The 22,847-nt window shown below is 46.6% G+C and overlaps 1 protein-coding gene across 1 annotated transcript in view; it reads left to right on the forward strand.

The window, feature by feature from the left end:
* LOC138666578 (zinc finger protein 208-like) overlaps window positions 1-22,847 on the forward strand; it is a 301,114-nt gene that overhangs the window by 244,791 nt on the left and 33,476 nt on the right. The window contains exons 11-16 of the mRNA XM_069754781.1: window positions 16,089-16,217; window positions 16,347-16,526; window positions 16,610-16,733; window positions 16,817-16,914; window positions 17,113-17,203; window positions 20,621-21,551. Coding sequence (XP_069610882.1) covers window positions 16,089-16,217; window positions 16,347-16,526; window positions 16,610-16,733; window positions 16,817-16,914; window positions 17,113-17,203; window positions 20,621-21,551 — 1,553 coding nt within the window. The remainder of the gene's footprint in view (window positions 1-16,088; window positions 16,218-16,346; window positions 16,527-16,609; window positions 16,734-16,816; window positions 16,915-17,112; window positions 17,204-20,620; window positions 21,552-22,847) is intronic.

Raw genomic sequence — 22,847 nt, forward strand, 5'->3', positions numbered from 1 at the left:
GGAGGTGTAAACATGTTGTATGCTGGACAAACAGCTGCTGCAAATTACGAGATTAGAAAAGTCAGTCAGAGCAGTCCACAAGCAAGACCTTTTCATAGGAAAGCTAGGTGTCAGCCGGGCAAGGTGGGGCAAAAGAATTCGAAATCCAGTTGTGGTTCATTTTAATGAAGGTTAGATCATCAACATTTTGGGTAGCCAGACGAGTCCTTTTTTCGGTTAATATTGAACCTGCAGCACTGAAAACTCTTTCTGATAGGACACTAGCTGCTGGGCAAGCAAGCTCCTGCAATGCATATTCTGCCAATTCTGGCCAGGTGTCTAATTTGGATGCCCAGTAATCAAATGGGAATGACGGTTGAGGGAGAACGTCGATAAGGGATGAAAAATAGTTAGTAACCATACTGGACAAATGTTGTCTCCTGTCACTTTGAATTGATTCTGCAGTACCTGTCCTGTCTGTGGTCATAGCAAAATCACTCCACAACCTGGTCAGAAAACCCCTCTGTCCAACACCACTTCTGGTTTGTGCACCTCTAACACCTCTCGCCTGCTGCCCCCTGCAGCTCGTGTGATAACGATCACCGGTGCTGTGTGCTGGGAATGCCTGAATCAAACGGTCAACAAGAGTTGATTGTTTGGTTGCTAATATTTGTTCCAGGTTTTCATGTGGCATAATATTTTGCAATTTGCCTTTATAGCGAGGATCAAGGAGGCAGGCCAACCAGTAATCGTCATCGGCCATCATTTTACAAATACGTGTGTCCCTTTTGAGGATACGTAAGGCATAATCCGCCATGTGGGCCAAAGTTCCAGTTGTCAAATCTGCGGTTGTGCTGGGTTGAGGGGCAGTTTCAGGCACATCTAAGTCACTTGTCTCCCTAAAAAAACCTGACCCCGGCCTTGCAACGCCACCAGTTGCTATTGGCCCCGGAGAAGCTTCCTCATTACAAAAATAATCATCCCCATCATCCTCCTCGTCCTCCTCCTCCTCCTGTTCGCCCGCTACCTCATCCTGTACACTGCCCTGACCAGACAATGGCTGACTGTCATCAAGGCTTTCCTCTTCCTCTGCTGCAGACGCCTGCTCCTTTATGTGCGTCAAACTTTGCATCAGCAGACGCATTAGAGGGATGCTCATGCTTATTATTTCGTTGTCTGCACTAACCAGCCGTGTGCATTCCTCAAAACACTGAAGGACTTGACACATGTCTTGTATCTTCGACCACTGCACACCTGACAACTCCATGTCTGCCATCCTACTGCCTGCCCGTGTATGTGTATCCTCCCACAAATACATAACAGCAGACCTCTGTTCGCACAGTCTCTGAAGCATGTGCAGTGTTGAGTTCCACCTTGTTGCAACGTCGATGATTAGGCGATGCTGGGGAAGGTTCAAAGACCGCTGATAGGTCTGCATACGGCTGGAGTGTACGGGCGAACGGCGGATATGCGAGCAAAGTCCGCGCACTTTGAGGAGCAGGTCGGATAACCCCGGATAACTTTTCAGGAAGCACTGCACCACCAGGTTTAAGGTGTGAGCCAGGCAAGGAATGTGTTTCAGTTGTGAAAGGGCTATGGCAGCCATAAAATTCCTTCTGTTATCACTCACTACCTTGCCTGCCTCAAAATGTACAGTGCCCAGCCATGACAGAGTTTCTTTCTGCAAGAACTCGGACAGAACTTCCGCGGTGTGTCTGTTGTCACCCAAACACTTCATAGCCAATACAGCCTGCTGACGCTTGGCAGTAGCTGCCCCATAATGGGACGCCTGGTGTGCAGCAGTGGCAGCTGCGGATGGAGTGGTTGTGCGACTGCGGTCTGTGGACGAGCTCTCGCTTCTGCAGGAGGAGGAGGAGGAGGAGGAGGGGGTGCGAACGGCTACAGCCAACTGTTTCCTAGACCGTGGGCTAGGCAGAACTGTCCCAAAATTGCTGTCCCCTGTGGACCCTGCATCCACCACATTCACCCAGTGTGCCATGATGGACACGTAACGTCCCTGGCCATGCCTACTGGTCCATGCATCTGTTGTCAGGTGCACCTTTGTACTCACAGACTGCCTGAGTGCATGGACGATGCGCTCTTTAACATGCTGGTGGAGGGCTGGGATGGCTTTTCTCGAAAAGAAGTGTCGACTGGGTAGCTCGTAGCGTGGTACAGCGTAGTCCATCAGGGCTTTGAAAGCTTCGCTTTCAACTAACCAGTAGGGCATCATCTCTAACAAGATTAGTCTAGCTATGTGGGCGTTCAAACCCTGTGTACGCGGATGCGAGGCTAAGCACTTCCTTTTTCTAACGAGAGTCTCATGTAGGGTGAGCTGGACTGGAGAGCTGGAGATCGTGGAACTAGTGGGGGTGCCGGTGGACATGGCAGACTGAGAGACGGTTGGAGACGGTATTGTTGCCTCCAGTGCCCTAGATGCAGTGTTTCCTACTACGAAACTGGTGATTCCCTGACCCTGACTGCTTTGGCCTGGCAACGAAACCTGCACAGATACTGCAGGTGGTGCGGAAAATGGTGGCCTTACAGTGACGGAAGGGATGTTGCGTTGCTGACTAGCTTCATTGGCCGAGGGTGCTACAACCTTAAGGGACTTTTGGTAGTTAGTCCAGGCTTGCAAATGCATGGTGGTTAAATGTCTATGCATGTAACTTGTATTTAGACTTTTCAGATTCTGACCTCTGCTTAAGGTAGTTGAACATTTTTGACAGATGACTTTGCGCTGATCAATTGGATGTTGTTTAAAAAAATGCCAGACTGCACTCTTTCTAGCATCGGATACCTTTTCAGGCATTGCAGACTGAGCTTTAACCGGATGGCCACGCTGTCCTCCAACAGGTTTTGGCTTTGCCACGCGTTTTGGGCCAGATACAGGCCCGGCAGATGGAACCTGTTGCGATGTTGATGCCTGCTGCGGCCCCTCCTCCTCCGCTTCAGAACTACTGCCGCCTGCACCCTGTTCCCCCAATGGCTGCCAATCGGGGTCAACAACTGGGTCATGTATAACCTCCTCTTCTATCTTGTGTGCAACTTCGTCTGTGTCACCGTGTAAGTCGGTGGTATAGCGTTCGTGACGGGGCACCATAGTCTCATCAGGGTCTGATTCTGGATCAGTACACTGAGAGGGCAATGTTGTGGTCTGAGTCAAAGGAACAGCATAGTAATCTGGCTGTGGCTGTGCATCAGTGCACTCCATGTCTGATTCAACTTGTAATGGGCATGGCCTGTTAACTGTTTCACTTTCTAAGAAAGGGACGGTATGTGTAAAGAGCTCCATGGAGTAACCCGTTGTGTCGCCTGCCGCATCCTTCTCTGTTGTTGTTTTTGCTGAAGAGGACAAGGAAGCGACTTGTCCCTGACCGTGAACATCCACTAACGACGCGCTGCTTTTACATTTACCAGTTTCAGAAGAGGAGGCAAAAGAGCTAGAGACTGAGTCAGCAAGGTAAGCCAAAACTTGCTCTTGCTGCTCCGGCTTTAAAAGCGGTTTTCCTACTCCCAGAAAAGGGAGCGTTCGAGGCCTTGTGTAGCCAGACGACGAACCTGGCTCCACAGCTCGAGACTTAGGTGCTTTATTGTTTTTCCCACGACCACCTGATGCTCCACCACCACTACCATCATTACCAGCTGGCAATGAACGCCCACGGCCACGACCTCTTCCACCAGACTTCCTCATTGTTGTAAAGACGTAACCAAAGTAACGGTATTTGTTACTGTAAAACAACTTACAAGGTAAACTCAAACTTCTGTAGGATTTAGATATCCCTTTATAGGTGGGTGAGACTGCAAGGAAAATCAGGCACAATGTTACACACTCGGTTTTCTGTGGCACCAAATGAGAGAGATGCCACACACGCAGGACTGGCACACAAGCACAAAGGCCAATATTAATCTCCCACTGTTTATTTTTTTTTTTTCAGGGAGAATTTAAAAACCAAAAAAAACCAAAAACAGACACTAGGCTTTCTGTGGCCCACTATTTGAGAGAGATGGCACACAGGACTGGCAAACAAGCACAAAGGCCAATATTAATCTCCCACTGTTTATTTTTTTTTTCAGGGAGAATTTAAAAACCAAAAACAGACACTAGGCTTTCTGTGGCCCACTATTTGAGAGAGATGGCACACAGGACTGGCACACAAGCACAAAGGCCAATATTAATCTCCCACTGTTTATTTTTTTTTGTCAGGGAGAATTTATAAACCAAATAAAAAAAAAACAGACACTAGGCTTTCTGTGGCCCACTATTTGAGAGAGATGGCACACACAGGACTGGCACACAAGCACAAAGGCCAATATTAATCTCCCACTGTTTATTTTTTTAAGGGAGAATTTAAAAACCAAAAACAGACACTAGGCTTTCTGTGGCCCACTATTTGAGAGAGATGGCACACAGGACTGGCAAACAAGCACAAAGGCCAATATTAATCTCCCACTGTTTATTTTTTTTTTCAGGGAGAATTTAAAAACCAAAAACAGACACTAGGCTTTCTGTGGCCCACTATTTGAGAGAGATGGCACACAGGACTGGCACACAAGCACAAAGGCCAATATTAATCTCCCACTGTTTATTTTTTTTTGTCAGGGAGAATTTATAAACCAAATAAAAAAAAACACACTAGGCTTTCTGTGGCCCACAATTTGAGAGAGATGGCACACACAGGACTGGCACTCTAGCAGAAATGCCAATCTTAATCTCCCACTACTTTTTTTTCAGGGAGAATTAAAAAAAACAAAAAAAAAAACAGGGACTGTCCTACAATTACTATCTCCCTGCAATAATCTCAGCCAGGTATGACAGGCAGCAATAACAAGGAGTGGACTGCTGCACAAATTAAATCAAAAGTGTGGACAAACAAAAAAGATAGCTGTGCAGAAAGGAAGGAACAACAGGATTTGTGCTTTGAAAAAAGCAGTTGGTTTGCACAGCGGTGTACACACAGCAATGCAGCTATCAGGCTACGTTCACATTAGCGTTGCGCCGCTGTTGCGTCGGCGACGCAGCGGCGACGCAGCGGCGACGCGCCCCTATGTTTAACATAGGGGACGCGTGCGTTTTTTGGGTGGCGTTTTTCGCCACGTGCGTCGTTTCCGACGCTAGCGTCGGACGCAAGAAAATGCAACAAGTTGCATTTTCTGTGCGTCCGATTTTTGTCAAAAACGACGCACGCGTCGCAAAACGCGCGCGTTTTTGCGCGCGTTTGCGCGCGTTTTAACATGCGTCGCGCGTTGCGTCGCCGACGCAGGGCGGCGCAACGCTAATGTGAACGTAGCCTCAGGGAGCCTTCTAGGGCAGCCCAATGAGCTACAGCGCTGAGGAAAAAAAATGTAGCTTCCACTGTCCCTGCAAACAAAAGGTGGTGTTGGGCAGTGGAAATCGCTACAGCACAGGCGGTTTGGGGGTTAATGTACCCTGCCTAACGCTATCCCTGCTTCTGACGAAGCGGCAGCAACCTCTCCCTATGCAACAGAAGAACACGTGTGTCCAGGAAGAACACAGAGAGAAAATGGAGGTTCCTCATCCCAAAATGCCTTGGTGCAATCCCACAATGCAACACTAATTATTACTAAAAAACACAGGTAATACATTTAACCACCACTGGGTGGTGCTATAACACAGCAAACCAACACTATAGTACCAAACTTTAATGCATGATTGGAATCCTACTGTCCTTTTGAATGGACAGAACAGCCTGCAAACAAAAGGTGGTGTTGGACAGTGGTAATCGCTACAGCACAAGCAGTTTCGGGGTTAATCTTCCCTCCCTAACTATATCCCTTCTTCTGATGAAGCTGCAGCAACCTCTCCCTATGCTAAGATCGGCAGAAGTAAGATGGTGGTCGGCGTGCACGCCCCTTTATAGCCCCTGTGACGCCGCAGACAGCAAGCCAATCACTGCAATGCCCTTCTGTAAGATGCTGGGGACCAGGACCTATGTCATCACGCTGCCCACACTCTGCGTCCACCTTCATTGGCTGAGAAATGGCGCTTTTCACGTCATTGAAACGCGACTTTGGCGCGAAAGTCGCGTACCGCATGGCCGACCCCACACAGGGATCGGGTCGGGTTTCATGAAACCCGACTGTGCCAAAAGTCGGCGACTTTTGAAAATGACCGATCCGCTTCGCTCAACCCTACTCCATACTGTATAATGGCCACACATGATGCTCAATACTGTATAATGGCCACACAGTGCTCCATACTGTATAATGGCCACACATGATGCTCAATACTGTATAATGGCCACATAGTGCTCCATTCTGTATAATGGCCCCACATGATGTTGGGTAGAATATAATGGCGACATATGATGCTCCATACTGTATAATGGCCACACATGATGCTCAATACTGTATAATGGCCACACAGTGCTCCATAGTGTATAATCGCCCCACATGATGCTCCATCTAATATAATAATCCCCAGTTGGGACTTCCGGCCGCTGTCCCCGAATCCCATAAGGCACCACGGCAGTGTCACTTGCGCAGTTCGAGGCCGCAAGGCCACAAACTGTGCCTGCTCAAGTGACATTCACGTCACTGCTATTCCCGTGCATGCGCAGTAACTGCCACGACTGCGTGCTTTACCCGATCTACCCACACATGCATGGTAACTACACGGCTGTTACTGCACCTGCGTGGGGAAAAGCAGTGACGTCTATGTTTTCACCGCACTTCCGATTCAATAGCATTGGGCCTATTTCTAGTACTGTATAATGGCCACACATGATGCTCCATACTGTATAATGGCCACACAGTGCTCTGTACTGTATAATGGCCACACATTGCTGCATACTGTATAATGGCCACACATTGCTCCATACTGTATAATGGCCACACATGATGCTGCATACTGTATAATGGCCCCACATGATGCTGCGTACAGTATAATAGCCCCTCATGACAATGCCAGTGTACTGTTGAGGCTGTAGATGTGTCCCAGCAGCTCTGCTTACAATGCAGGCAAAGATTTCACCACCTGTCGCTGTCTGTCCACACTGCTGCCTCAAAGATCCTGCACATTGCAATGTAGCCCAGCTCTGCGAACTCTACATGCACTCAGACAACACCACTATCTACTGGCTCCACTCCATAACTGCTGTAGTATATAAAGGATACATACTGTGCCTATGACTAACAGGCTGCACTGGATTGCTCTAACTGCTGCCACTACTCCTGGTTATAATGCCTTGTACAGTAAGCACAGCAGAGCCAGCTGCGTGTGACACACACACACACACACACACACACACACACACACACACACACACACACACACACACACACACACACACACATGGACCTCAGAATGTCCTCTTTCTCTCTCTGAACCACCGCCCCGGAAGAAGATACGGAGGGGCGTGGCCTAATACAAGGAGGTGTGTTGGCTTCTTCTCCTGCTGGCTGTGCGGGAGAAGTTGAGTCCCGTGCGAGACTGCGGGGCACAGCCTCAAAATCGAGACAGTCCCGCAGTATGAAGGACAGTTGGAAGCTATGGTTTGAATGACACAATTTTACCACATGATGTACATGAAGATGGGAAAATAAAATTAAAGTTGAATGAAAAGGGGAAAAGAAACAATTCTGCCATTTTTTTGTGGGGGTGAGGGTAGAGGGGAGGTTATTTTGACGGTGTTCATTTAGTGGGAGAAGTGACCTGGCAAACTCCTTCTCCACATCAGTATGATTATGCTGATACCAAACCTTTGAGTTTTTTTATATAATGCACACATACTAGTAGTTAAAAACAATTCCAAACCCTTGTAAAAAAAAAAGTCACTCTTTTTCGAGACCTGTAGTTTTTTAGAAAACAGAATTTTTGGTTGCTTACCGTAAAATCTGTTTCTCGGAGCCTTCATTGGGGGACACATGAACCATGGGTGTATGCTGCTGCCACTAGGAGGCTGACACTATGCACAAAAAAAGTTAGCTCCTCCTCTGCAGTGTACACCCCACCGACTGGCATTGTGAACCTCAGTTAGTGAGAAAGCAGTAGGAGACAAAACAATAAGGTTGAAACATAACCACAAACATGAGAACTGTAAACGTGAGAAACAGTCATAGAACACAGAACAACAGGAACTGAATAACATGGGAGGGTGCTGTGTCCCCCAATGAAGGCTCCGAGAATGAGATTTTACGGTAAGCAACCAAAAATCCTGTTTTCCCTATCGCCTCTCATTGGGGGACACAGGAACCATGGGACATCCCAAAGCAGTCCCTGGGGTGGGATAAACAGACTTCCATCAGGTCAGAGGACTCACCACTGCTGCCTGCAAGATCCTTCTGCCTAAGCTGGCGTCTGCCGAAGCATAGGTATGGACTTTGTAAAATTTGGCGATCATGTGGATGGAAGACCAGGTTGCCTGTTGTGAATTCTGTTGTCGAACTCCCTCCTGTGGTCGTGAATGGTACTTCGGCGAGTTCTGTCTATGGGCTCCCTCTGGTGGCTATGAGTGAAGCTGCTGCTTCTGAGGTTCCTTACACAGGTGACTTGGTTTATCCTTTGGTTTGCTGCTCTATTTAACTCCTCTCAGATCGTTACTCCATGCCAGCTGTCAATGTTTTTGCATTGGTTCAGTTCGCTCCTGGATCTCTCTGGTGACCTGCCTTCTCCTGCAGAAGCTAAGTTCCTGATAGTCATTATTTGTTCACTGTTTTCTTGTCCAGCTGGTTATCATGATTTTGTCTTGCTAGCTGGAAGCTCTGGGATGCAGAGTGGCCCCTCCGCACCGTGAGTCGGTGCGGAGGTCCTTTTTGCACACTCTGCGTGGTCTTTTGTAGGTTTTTGTGCTGATCGCAAAGTTACCTTTTCTATCCTCTGTCTATTTAGTAAGTCTGGCCTCCCTTTGCTGAAACCTGTTTCATTTCTGCGTTTGTGACTTTCATCTTTACTCACAGTCAATATATGTGGGGGGCTTCCTTTACCTTTGGGGAATTTTTCTGAGGCAAGGTAGGCTTTATTTTCTATCTCTAGGGCTAGATAGTTCTTAGGCTGTGACGAGGCGCCTAGGTCTGGTCAGGAGCGCTCCACGGCTATTTCTAGTGTGTGTGATAGCATTAGGGCTTGCGGTCAGCAGAGCTCCCACATCCCAGAGCTTGTCCTGTATGAGGTTTAACTATCAGGTCATTCCGGGTGCTCCTAACCACCAGGTCATAACAGTTGCCGCTTTGCAAAGCTGTAGGGCGGAAGCCCTGTGGTGCACCGCCCAGAAGGCATTGACTGCCCGGGTAGAGTGAGCCTTAATCCCGGGAGGGAGTACTCTGTTCTTGACCCGGTAAGCCTCCAAAATTGCCGTTCTGATCCAGCGAGCAATAGTCGCCTTGGAAGCCGGCAGGCCTCTACTCGTGCCATCAGGAATGATGAAAAGAGAATCTGTCTTCCGGAAAGCGGCCGTTCTAGCCAGGTAGATCCTCACTGCCCTGACGAGGTCCAGCTTGTTCAACGATCGCTCCAGAGGATGAGTCAGAGCTGGACAAAAGGAAGGTAGAACGATGTCTTCATTGAGGTGGAAAGTTGAAACCACCTTAGGAAGGAAGGAAGGCGGAGGCCTGAGGACCACCTAGTCCTGGTGGATAACCAAGAACGGAGGTCGGCAAGAAAGGACCGTCAACTCGGAAATGCGGCGGATCGAAGTGATGGCCACCAGAAAGGTCACCTTCCAAGATAGAACCGACAGGGAAACATCCCTGAGAGGCTCAAAGAGGGAACCCCTCAGAACATCCAGCACAAGATTTAAATCCCATGAATCCACAGGGGCCCTGTAAGGAGGGACAGCGTGGGCAACTCCTTGAAGGAAGGTCTTAACCTGTGGCTGAGAAGCTAACGTCTTCTGAAAAAGGATTGAGAGCGCGGAAACCTGGCCCTTTAGGGAACTAAGAGCAAGGCCTGAATCCAGCCCTGCCTCAAGGAAGGCCATAATGGAAGGCTGGGAAAAGGACATGGGTGAAACGCGGTTGGACTCGCACCAATGGAAGTAAGCCTCCCAGGTACGATAGTAGATCCTGGAAGACGAAGGCTTCCTAGCCTGGATCATAGTATGAATCACCCGATCCGAAAGGCCGGACGCTCTTAGAACCTCGGTCTGCCATGCCGTCAAACTGAGCGACCGAGAATTTGGGTGGCAGATCAGACCCTGGGACAGCAGATCGGGTCTGTCTGGAAGGCGCCAGGGGGCGTCCGCGAGAAGATTGACAATGTCCACAAACCAAGATCTCCTGGGCAAATCCAGGATGATCAGAATGACTGGGACCCCTTCCGCCTTGATCTTTTTCAACAGCTTGGAAAGCAAGGGATGGGGTGAAGCAGATAGGGGAGCACGAACTGCGACAAAGGGATGGCCAGAGCATCGACGCCCACTGCGAGAGGGTCGCGAGACCTGGAGACAAACCGAGGAAACTTCCTGTTCATTCGGGACGCCGTGAGGTCCATGTCTGGAGTCCCCCATCGAAGACAAATATGATGGAAGACCTCCTGATGCAGGGACCATTCCCCTGCAGCGAGGCCCTCGTGGCTGAGGAACTCGGAGGCCCAATTGTCCACGCCGGGAATATGCACCGCGGATATCACCGGAACCTTTGCCTCTGCCCAGAGGAGGATCTTGGATACCTCGGCCAGAGCCAAGGAGCTCCGAGTCCCCCCCGATGGTTGACATATGCCACCGCCATGGCATTGTCCGTCTGGATTCGGATTGGTAGACCCCTGAGAATCCTTTCCCAGTGAAGAAGGGACAGAAAGGTGGCCCGAATCTCGAGGACATTGATCGGCAGAGTTGACTCCTGCGCCGACCAACGACCCTGAATAGTCAGGTGGCGAAACACAGCACCCCAGTCCAGCAGGCTGGCATCCGTCATCACCACCTGCCAGTGAACTGGAAGAAAGGACCTGCCCTGGGAGATGAGAGGTGACGTCAGCCACCAGTTGAGGGACCGCTTGACCCGGGGAGAGAGTCGGATAGGACAATTCAGGGAGAAGACAGACCTGTTTCACTGTGACAGGATGGCCTGCTGAAGAGGTCGTGAGTGGAATTGGGTGAAGGGAATAGCCTCCAATGTCGCTACCATCCTCCCCAGAACTTTCATGGCCGATCGGAAAGAGGGAAACCGAGGACCCTGGAGCAAGCGTACGTCCCGATGAAGGGTGGATCTCTTGTCTTCGGGAAGTAAGACTCTGGTCTGACGAGTATTTAAGAGCATGCCCAGAAAAACGAGGCGCGGAGAAGGAATAAGGCAGGACTTCTTCCGGTTGACATGCCACCCGAAACGGGCTAGGGTGTCGAGGACGATGGACAGACTTTCGTGAGCCTGAGAGAAAGACGGAGCCTTGATGAGGATGTCGGTACGGAAAAAGAACCAGGTCTCTGACCCTCAAGATGGCGATCAGCGCTGCCATGATCTTCGTGAAAACCCTGGGGGCGGTTGCGAGACTGAACGGCAGGGCGACAAACTGAAAATGCTCCTGATGTACTGCAAAACGCAGGAATCTGTGATGTCCCGGGAAGATCGGTACATGGAGGTAGACGTCCTGAATGTCTATGGAGCACAGGAATTCCTGAGCCTCCATGGAAGCAATTACCGAACGAAGGGATTCCATCCTGAAGTGTCTGAGGCGAACCCTCTTGTTCAGCAATTTAAGATCTAGAATGGGATGAACCTTGCCGTCTTTTTTCGGTGCCACAAAAAGATTCGAATAGAACCCTGTGAACCGCTCTTTTTCTGAAACCGGAATGATTACCCGAGATTTGAAAAGGGAAGCGATGGCTGCAAAGAAACACAGAACTAGAGCGCGGTCTCTTGGAGATCGGGATTCGAGGAAACGATCCCAGGGCCGAGAAATGAACTCTATTTTGTATCCTGAGGATACCACTTCCCTGACCCATGCGTCCTCCACTGAGGTGATCCAGACGTCCCTGAAGAAGAGGAGACGGCCGCCTAGCTTGGGAGGTGCGCTGGGGCCTTGCCATGAGTCATGCCAATGTGGATCTTCCAGTCCTAGACCTGGAAGCTCTACCTTGGGAGTGGTGGGAACGCCAGGAAGGAACGGGTCTAAAGGATACTGTCTTCTCTTGACGAGCCTGCGGCCTCTACTGCTGTTGGGAAAAGGAGTTTGATGCCACGAAGCGACGAAAAGGCCGAAAGGACCGAAATTGCTGCCTAGGAGGAGGCCGGCGAGGTTTGGACTGGGGAAGAAGGGAACTTGTGCCCCCGGTATCATCCTTAATAATTTGGTCCAGCTTGGAACTGAAGAGATGAGATCCCTGAAAAGGCAGACTGGTAAGGGACTTTTTCGAGGACACATCCGCCTGCCAGGCCTTGAGCCAAACGGTATGACGGATGACAACAACATTACTAGACGCCTGAGCGGCACAAGATGCGGCGTCCAGGGAAGCAGAGACCAAGTATTCCCCAGCGTGAGAAATCTGGGTGGCAAGTTCCGCCAGCTGTTCTGGTGGAGCTCCGGCCAGAATGTCCCGACAGAGTTGTTTGGCCCATTCAGATATAGACTTCGAAACCCAGGTGGAAGCAAAGGCCGGGCATAGAGTAGACGCGGCTGCTTCGAAGGCCGACTTAGCAAAGGACTCTATGAATTTATCATTGGAATCTTTCAGAGACGCTCCGCCAGACAGCGGGAGGACTGTGTTGGTGGAAAGTCTAGAAACTGGCGGATCCACCAAGGAAGAAGTCCAGTTGGCGATGAGATCTGGGGAAAAAGGATATAAGACGCCAAGACATTTTCCTCTTTGAAAACGTCTGGTCGGATTCTCCCTTTCTCTGGTCAGAAGCTGATCGAACTCAGGATGAGGAGCGAAAACCTTGGAAGGTGCTTTAGACCGTCTAAACGAAACCGCCTGATCTGCGGGTTCCATAGAGGAATCTTTGATGCCACAGGTCTGGTTGATTGCTCCAATGAGACTCTGAACCATATCCCTCATGCTAGCGATTTGGTTCGAGTCCAGCTCCAAATTATCCTCTGAAGGCGCATCAGAAAAAAAAAAGCTTCGCCTGACTCAGGTGAGGAGGACCAGGGGGAAGCCGACCACAGAGAAGGACCGTGTGGCGAGATGGAGCGAGAAGAGGACTCAGACCAGCGTTCTTGTCTGGATCTTTTGCGGCCTATAATGGGAGGCTCGGACAGAGGTTCCTGCGACCCGCTGGCTACTGCGGGGGTCTGCAGGGGCAACCTATCAAGTACGGACACAAGGGTCTGGGACACTCGTGTTAAATCTGCTACCGATTGTGACAGAGCAGAAACCCAACCTGGGGTGGATGCCTCATTCTCAAGAGGAGCAGCAACAGGGGGATCCTGGGCAGTGGGCATAATGGGATTGCTGCAGGCCTGGCAGAGGGGAGAGGATTGACCCGAAGGAAACTTGCAGTTACAAGATGAACACGCAAAGTGTATGACTAAGGCAGAGGAAGAAGTAGGAGGGCAAGAGCGATGCCAGGTTGGGGGACAGTAGGGCAGAGGAGAGTGTCAGTCTGCAGAGCAGAGCTACTCTTGGCAGATGAGGCGGTTCCAGACAGAAGCTGCCCAGCTTGTAGATGATCCCCCAGAGAAGATTCCTGCAGCGATCCAGTCAAGGGAACCTGGGACATGTGTCATCCGGAGGGCAGAACTGCAGATGAGGACGCCCGACTGTGCGCTGAAAAGGTCGAGAAGCGTGCATGGCCTGAAATGCAACTCAGCAGCGCACACTCGAAGAAGGTGGCGGAGCCAGCCGCATGGGTCGGGAGCACCAAAATGTCGCCGGTGGGCAGGGAATGATGGTCAGGCGGGAGAAAAGCCCGCCTGAAGAAACAGGAAGTGGGCGGAGTCATGTCACCGTAAGTAGGCCCCGGGAGAAGCCGGGGCCTAAATTAGAAGAAAGCCGCGTTACCGGAAAGGTGCAGCCGCCAGGTAAAACAGCGGGGCTGCCTGCAAGGCCGCCGCACAGATCATTGAAAGGTGTGGCCGCAGTAAAAACAACGCGGCTACCTGTAGGGCTGCCGTGCCGCTCAGAGCAAGGTGCGGCCGCGAGAAAGGCAGTGCGGCTGCATGGAACACTGCGGCCGCCTGTAACAGTGAGGCCGCCAGAGGGGAAGCAGCGTGGACGCCCACAAGGGCCACCGCTCGACCGGAGCGATGACTCTCGCCCCATATTTCCACGCCCGCTGAACGATAATAAAGGAATCCCTAGGGACCCCCCATGACCACCCCGACTTGAGGAGGGACCCAGAGGTACGTGAGGGAAGGGAAAAGTGGGATACTCACCTAAACATCCCACGCCGTCAATTACTAAGCTCAAACAGGGGAAGGTATCAGACGTCCAGGGAGCTGGGGATGGACGTCCTCGTCTCCTCCAACCAACAGGCTTTGGTGGGCGAGTGGGTCGGGGACGGAGCTAGGACCGAACTTCTAAGCATGCTTGTGTGCTAGGATCTTGGTCCTGCTGTCGGATCTATGAGGATACGGGGTGGCAGTACACGCCGTACTCATAGTCCGTATTGTGGGATTACAGGTGTGACTGTTCACCCTGTATCCCTCCAGAAAACCTGTAATAAAACGACGCACATTGAGGTAGATAAGGGTCTAATGAAAGACCCGTGCCCACCTCCTACTGACACTAAGCTAAACTGGGGTTCATAATGCCAGTCAGTGGGGTGTACACTGCAGAGGAGGAGCTAATTTTTTTTGTGCATAATGTCAGCCTCCTAGTGGCAGCAGCATACACCCATGGTTCCTGTGTCCGCCAATGAGAGGCGATGGAGAAATTTTAATCCATGGAGCTCTGTGTTTTGCTCACTTAGCCGATATTTGTATTGATATCATTGGGGGCATATATGACCTTTTAATCACATTTTATTTTTTTTTTATTTTTTTCAGGGGATGTAGAGCGAATGAAAAATAGCAATTTTGTCGTTTATAATTTTTTATCAACATTTAACATAGGGTTTACCTAATTTTATATTTTGATAAATTGGACTTTTTCAGACACAATGATACAAATATGTTATCTTTATTTTTCCAATCTCTTAATTACTTTAGTTGGGACGTGGTGATTTAAACATACCATATTTTTCAGATTATACGATGCACTTTTTTTCACCAAAATTTTTGGGGAAAAGGGGGTCGTGTATTATAATCTGAGTGTAGCTTACCAGCTGTGGTGGAGTGGGGTACCAGGGTTGCTGCTGCAGGAAGCTTCTGGCAGTGGCAGGAGTGGGGCGATGTTGTGGGTCACAGGATGGTATGAGGGGTCTTTGCCTACATTTTATGAAAGCTCTGAGCTCCCGCACTTTCCATGCTTTTTTAATGTGGTGGACTCCAGGAGAATTGCTGCAGAAGGAGTGGAAAGTGGTGGGCTACTGGCTTTCACAAAATGTCGGCAAAAACAACCTCCTACCTGCCTGGGGCCCACAGCATGACACCACCACTACCTTCGCCGGACACGACCTCCTATTACCCTGGGGCTCGCAGCATCGCCTTCCTCCACCGCCGCCAGCTTCCTGCAGCAGCAACCCTGCCGCCTGGGACCCTGCTCCAATGCCGCCGACCCCAAGGTAAGCTACCATAAAAGCAGACTATAATACTCACTACCGTTTTATTTTTTTTTTTAAATCCTATTTTCCTGCCCAAAATTTGGTGTTTGTCTCATAATCTGCAAAATACTGTACATACATTTTTATTTTATTATTTAGTTTAAGGGGATTTAAACCTGCAATCTTTTTATCGCTTATACTATGTTCAACAAAATCATTATAGCTGCATGTAATGTAATTGAGATTCTCCTTTGAAGCTAAATCTGTGGCTGTCATTCATAGGAGGACCTCCACTTTGTGCTAACAAGCTCCCTTTAATTTCTGGAGTTGAAGAGTATATACCGTATGTAAAGGGGTTGTCGCATTAGCAAAATTTATGAAAGCACACTTTTCAATTGGTTTACATGCTTAATTATTGTAATTGGAAGGGAGGATTCGCCATTTTACTTTTTTGCCCAGGGAAACCAAAATATCTTGCTTTGACCATGACAGATTGAGTTGTATTTTGTTACCAGTTTGAGTGCAATCTTTCTGAGCATCAGTTTACATCAGCTCATTTTCTTCCCATTCAGGTCCCTACAATATTGGATCCAATCAGAGTTTTCCTCATTGACCCGTCAAGGATGGATAGGGACAGGGACAAGATGACGGAGAGGATATTACACCTCACCCTAGAGATCCTCTTCCGGCTTACTGGAGAGGTGAGAGATTCTGATGACGTCACATTACATCATTCTTATCTATGGGAATAACAGATGGACAGAACTGGAGAGGTGAGGACTCTGGAAATGTCTGTAGTGAGATTTATTAATGTGTCTCTCTATAACCAGGATTACACAATAGTGAAGAAGACCTCTAGTGAGCACTGTCAGGACCCTGTGTCTGAGGGATGGGGAAGACCCCTGAGCCCAATAATGGGGCCTCCACCTCACACCCTGATACATGAGGACATCAATGACCAGAAGATCCTAGAACTCGCCTACAAGATAATTGAGCTGCTGACTGGAGAGGTGACACTGCTGGGAATGCTGGGACATTATACAATAACGCTATGAAGGGATCAGGGTGATGACGGTATCATTATATGTGTCAGGTTCCAATGAGATGTCAGGATGTCTCTATCTATTTCTCCATGGAGGAGTGGGAGTATTTAGAAGTACACAAGGATCTGTATAAAGACATCATGATGGAGGTTCCCGAGCCCCTCACATCACCAGGTAATAGACAGGGCTAAATACAAACCGTCTATAATTATCTGTATGTAAAGAATGAATTCAGTCTCTGTATGTGTTTCCTCCAGTTCTATCCAGTAAGAGAACAACACCAGAGAGATGTCCCCATCTTCTTCTTCCACAGAACTGTAAACAAGAAAATCCCAGTGTTCCTCAGGATCATCAGGTAGATGGAGAGAAGGTGTCATGAGATCTCCCCTATGATGTGTAGATGGCTGTGAACGTCTTGTGCTCATTCTTGTTTTATCCACCAGTATTATATGTTTTATACTTGTGTAATGAGAACGGTGGAGATGGCAGGATTAGAGATGATCATAGATGAGACTTCTCCATCTGTCTGTGACTTTTACATTATTTGTTTCAGGGTAAAGATCTGACCCATATTAATACTATAGAGACATATGTGAGGGGTGATGAGTGGTGTAAACAGGAGATTCCTGCAGATAACTACCCAGGTGAGTACTAACCACTAAATTCAGAGAAGGCACAGATTCTTCTATGTCACTAGCTGCTACTATTTTATTTTGATTTTTTGATTTTTTTTTTCATTTCTCCTACTTCAACAAAAATACTACTTAAATATGGATTCAATTATGATGCTATTATAGTGATAACACAATTTGTGCATTTACAATATGGACACTACAGCATTTACAATATGGACGTCACTTCCGCAGCATCTGCCCCCTTTGTGAAACGAAGAGTCATCAGTGACCTTAATTTCAGGTTCTGGGCTAGACACTGCATCAGTTGTCCATTTTAACTGATGCTAAGTAAATTCACTGTGCAATTTGCACATGGCCAATGCGCTCTCTTGCCAGCAACAGAGCGTACTGTCTGTACGAGTTGTAAGAAAACTCAGTGTACAGAGACCAGCATAGCCTCACACCCCCTCTCATGTGATGCCACTTGCGAAGGGTGTGCTGGTATTTGCATTCTCAGTAATCCTTTTACAAAGCACACTAACAGTGCGCTCTCCTGCCGGCTCTTTAATTCTGATCAGAGTCAGCAAAAGAGCGCATTGTCATTGTGCACATCACACAGTGACAAGAATCTACTGAGGATTCATTGGAATTGACAAATGACGCATTCTGACAAGGGACGCATGCTTAGTAATGCAACGAGTAGCCCAGCCCCTGAAATGATGGACACTGATGACACTTAGTTCCTGGGAGGGGACAGAGGCTGCACCAGTGACTGTAGCCTCTGCCCTCTAATGATGCTTTGTTTGAAAATCCCAGCATGCACAGGGATTCTCAAACAATGCATCATCAAGCAAGCAGCGTTCGCGGTCTGTCACTCAAATGACGGCACATCGCTAGTGCACGCCCAATGTGGGCGTGTGCTAGCAAGGCGTTCGCCATTACTAGCAATGGCGGCGTTAACGGACTACGTTACACCGCTTTATGCCGTGGTGTAACGTAGTCCGTTAAACGGGGTCACATAACGCAATGTGACCCCAGCCTAACATGTTGATCCAGGGGAAGACAAAAACCTCATGACCAGACGCTAACTTGTTGTGGCAGTTAGTCTCACTGTTCTCAACTTAAAAATTCACCGTCTGTGATGATGATTAAACCTTCTTTCCTCTAGATCTCCATATGGCTTCTTTCCCGGTGGTGTACCATCTTTTTTAGGATACATAAAAGCATGATTGATTATCCTTTTGTGCACTTCAAAAAAAAAATGGGCATTGGTCAGAACAGAGGCCTTTCAGTGTCTAAAGAGACTCCATTTGCCTCATTACATTAAATGGTTCTTTCGGAAGTTTGGTCTGAATAGTGTTTTTCTCAGATTTAGACAGAAGCCTTCATATAACTGCTCAGTGTAGAGCACTGCAAAAAATGTGACTCTAGCGTTAAAAGTGATCTAAACGTTATGCACTCCACAATGGTACCAATAAAAGCATCACATCAACACACAAAAAAAAGCCCCACTCCGGTGCGTCATCTGTCCTATGAAATATAGGAGCATTTCCACTTTACTGGTAGGACAAGGGCTTTTGAAAAACCACATGGCATTTTCATTTTTCATTTTCACAAACAACTGTTAAAAAAAATCTGGGTTCATGGTGCTCACCATTCCTCTAGATGAATTCCCTGAGGGGTGTAGTTTTCAAAATCTGCTCACTTGTGGGGTCGTTTAATTACTTAGTGGCTCTTCAAATGGCACATGCTACTCACAATTCCCTCCCTAGTTCTGCTCAAACTGTAGTTTCCAACCACAAAAATTGAGGCATCTTTTTCTCTGCTTCACCTTGTGAAAATGAAAAACGTGGGGTTAAAGCAACATTATCGTAAAAAAAAATGTAATTTTTCATTAATGTCTGTAAACTATGTGAATTGCTAATGAACTTCAGGAAGGTAGTTTTCAAAACCTTTGGGGGGTGCACGTTTTAAAATGGGATTTTATGACGTAGAGCCCTCAAAATGTGTTCAAAAGTGAGTTTGTTCCTAAAAAACAGGTTTTGTAAGTTTAATTGAAAAAAATAAATATTAAAATTGCTGCTAAATTTTTAAGCCTTTTAACATGCATACATAGTTACATACATAGTTATATAGGTTGAAAAAAGACCTAGGTCCATCAAGTTCAACCTTTCTCCAACAATTATACTTTTTTTGTCAGTAAATTATATATAATCATCCAGCCTTCTTTTAAAAGCTGTTAAAGGTCTGCCATTACTACCTCCTGCGGAAAGCATTCCACAGTTTAACCGCTCAAACTGTAAAGAACCCTTTCCTATTTAGCTGCCGGAATAGTCTTTCTTCCACCTGTAATTGGTGTCCCCTTTTCCCTAGTATGGTCTTTGGAAGGGAGTCATGTGCCAGTCCTTTGTATTAACCACACATGTATTTATACATGTAAATTAAATGTATATGTTTTTTCTAAGCTAAACAAGCCCAACTTTTCCAACCTCTCATCATATGAGAGGCCTTCCATCCATTGTAATAATCTAGTTGCCTGTCTTTGAACTGATTCTAACTTCTGAATATCCTTTTTAAAAATGTGAAGCCCAAAGCAGATTCAATATTCTAGATGTGGCCTCACAAGTGATTTATAGAAGGGTAACAATAATTTGGGATTGCAGGATTTTATCTCTATTTTATGCACCCTAAAATCTTGTTGGCTTTTGCTGCTGCTGCTTGACATTGAGTACTGCTGCTTAGCTTACTTGTAACGAGAATACCCAAGTCCTTCTTGTGTTCTGTAGTCCTTAGTATACTCCCATTTAGTGTGTATGCATCTTAACAGAAAAAAAATCAATAAAAAAAATCATTTCATTTGGTAAATGCTATTTATTAACTATTTTGTGTGGTATGACTATCTAAAATATTATCGATGTAAATAAAATACAATGTGTCTTGAAAAAAAAAACTCAGAATCACGTGGATATGAAGAAACATTCCTGATTTATTACTAGATTAAGTTGTATTTCCAAAATTTGTTCTATTCAGGAAGTTGAAAACTATATTTAGCGGGAAAGAGTTAAAGAAAATTTGCTAATTCAGTCTTACACTTTCTCAAAAATTATGTCATTTCTCGGAATGGTCATAGTCTATTTAGCACTGAAGGACTTGTAACTGACATTAACAGACACCACATAATAGTACTGACCGGACCCTTTATGATTCTCCAATGAGCATTTCACTACAATATACTGGTAATAGGCACATTGAAATATGAACTTATAAGATGCCAGCTTCAACTCAAAATTGGAAAATTGCTAGAGAGCTGTCTACTGTCAGATTGAATTTTAATTTTGATGCATAATTTCCAATTCCTATGAACACTTTATACAGAAATGTTGTAAAATTATGTATTTTTAAGTTTATTTTTAATTTGAAAATAATATTTGGTTTTACTCTCGGTAGATTACAGTGACAGGAGAACAGAGGGACAGTTGATCCCAGGATCATTTGATTTAAAAATTGAAGATATCACCCAAGATACAAAAGTTTACCCCATCATTCCAGATAAACCATCATCCCTTCACAGCAAAGATCTATCATCTGATCCTGTTAAACAGGTCCAATTTTCTGATTCATCACAGACTAGTAAGAAAACTAAGCTTCACAAAAGGGGTGTTAAAAGCCAATATGATCTTCCAGTAAATAAGCCATTTTCATCCAGAATATGTCCAGAATTTGAAAAAAGTTTTTTTCTCAAAAAACATGACACACTTCACACAGGACGGAAAAGACATTCATGCTCAGATTGTGGGAAAGATTTTAATCAGAAATCAGAGCTTGTAAAACATGAGAGAATTCACACAGGGGAGAAGCCATTTTCATGTTCAGAATGTGGAAAATGTTTCAGAAATAAATCGCATCTTGTTAGACATCAGAGAAGTCATAAAGGGGAGAAGCCATATTTATGTTCAGAATGTGGGAAATATTTTCTCCTCAAAACAATTCTTGTGAAACATCAAAAAACGCACACAGGGGAAAGGCCATTTTCATGTTCAGAATGTGGGAAATGTTTTACAGCAAAATCAGCTCTAATTACACATCAGAGAATTCACACAGGGGAGAATCCATACTCTTGTTCAGAATGTGGGAAATGTTTTAAACAGAATTCAAATCTTGTTATACATAAGAGAAGTCACACAGGAGAGAAGCCATATTCGTGTTCACAATGTGGGAAATGTTTTACAAATAAATCAAATCTTGTTACACATCGCAGAAGTCACACAGAGGAGAAACCATATTCGTGTTCAGATTGTGGAAAATATTTTAAGCAGAAATCCAGCCTTCTTAGACATCATAGAATTCACACAGGAGAAGTCATTATCATGCCTAGAAGGTGAGAAATGTTTTACTTGAACATCATATCTTGTAAATCACAAACAAACTCTCTCTCTCTCTCTCTCTCTCTATATATATATATATATATACAAGCAGAAACAAATTGTAGAAGAAAACATGTAAAAGACAGTCAATATAAAGTGAAATAAGTAAAAGAGAATGGAAAAGCAGTTTAGAGCTTTCATTTGAAAAAGTAATGTATATATGATATTTAGAAATACATTATATGGACAAAAGCCTTGGGTCACACCTCTTAATCACTGAAATTAGGATTTTTGTTCAATCACATCTGAATAAAATTCTGCCTGTAGCCATGCTGTTTTCCTCTACTAACAATCATGACAGAATGACTTGTTCTAAAGATTCCACAGTCCCTCTCCAGTCGTAAGCGGAGAAGGAGTCAACTCACTGTTTTTAAGACTTATTCACTCCGGAGCTACTACAAGAACTAATATGTGGGTGTTAAGATGTTTTCAATATTACCAATAAATATGAAGATATTACACCTGTGAAGCTGCACTTTCCCTTATTTCACAATACGATGCCAAGGCTGCAGCAGGTCATTTTGTGAAATGTCCAGCCTCCTAAATCCTCCACGAACAACAGTGAATGATCTTGTTCAAAAGTTTAAGCATTTATGAACCATAGCAAGTCGGGAGATCATATTAAGTTAAGGAGCTGGGTTATGTGTGCTGAGATGCAGACTGCATAAATGTCAGCAATTCTTTGACTCAGTTCAAAATGCAAAAAAGTGAAATTCCTCTAGCATTCTCCTCAGCACAAAAACTGTGCACCTGCTGGGAACTTCATGGCAAGAGTTTCCATGGCTGATCAGCTGCTTGCAAGCCTTACATCAGCAAGCACAATGCCAAATGTCAGAGTGGAGTATGACACATGCCACTGGACTTTAGAGAATTAGAAACTTGTTCTGTGGACTGACTAATTACGCTTTTCTGGCCTCACAGAAACATGGCTAACACCCTCTCACACCGCCTCCCCTGCTGCACTGTGTAACGGCGGCCACCACAACACCCACACCCCTCGCCCCGGCAACAGACATGGTGAAAGAGTGGGTCCTCTCCTTTCTTCTAACTGCACCTTTAACTCAATCCCATCTCTACCCTCCCTTATCCTCCCCTCTTTTGAAGTCGACCTCCGGGCCCGGCCACTGCCTTTATTGACCAATTCTCCACCTGGCTTCTTCACTTTCTCTCTGCTGACATTCCCACCATCATCATGGGTGACTTCAACATCCCCACTGATACCCTTCAGTCAACAGCCTCCAAACTTCTTC

Source organism: Ranitomeya imitator, chromosome 2, assembly GCF_032444005.1.
Source record: "Ranitomeya imitator isolate aRanImi1 chromosome 2, aRanImi1.pri, whole genome shotgun sequence".
In the NCBI taxonomy this organism is placed as follows: Eukaryota; Metazoa; Chordata; class Amphibia; order Anura; family Dendrobatidae; genus Ranitomeya; species Ranitomeya imitator.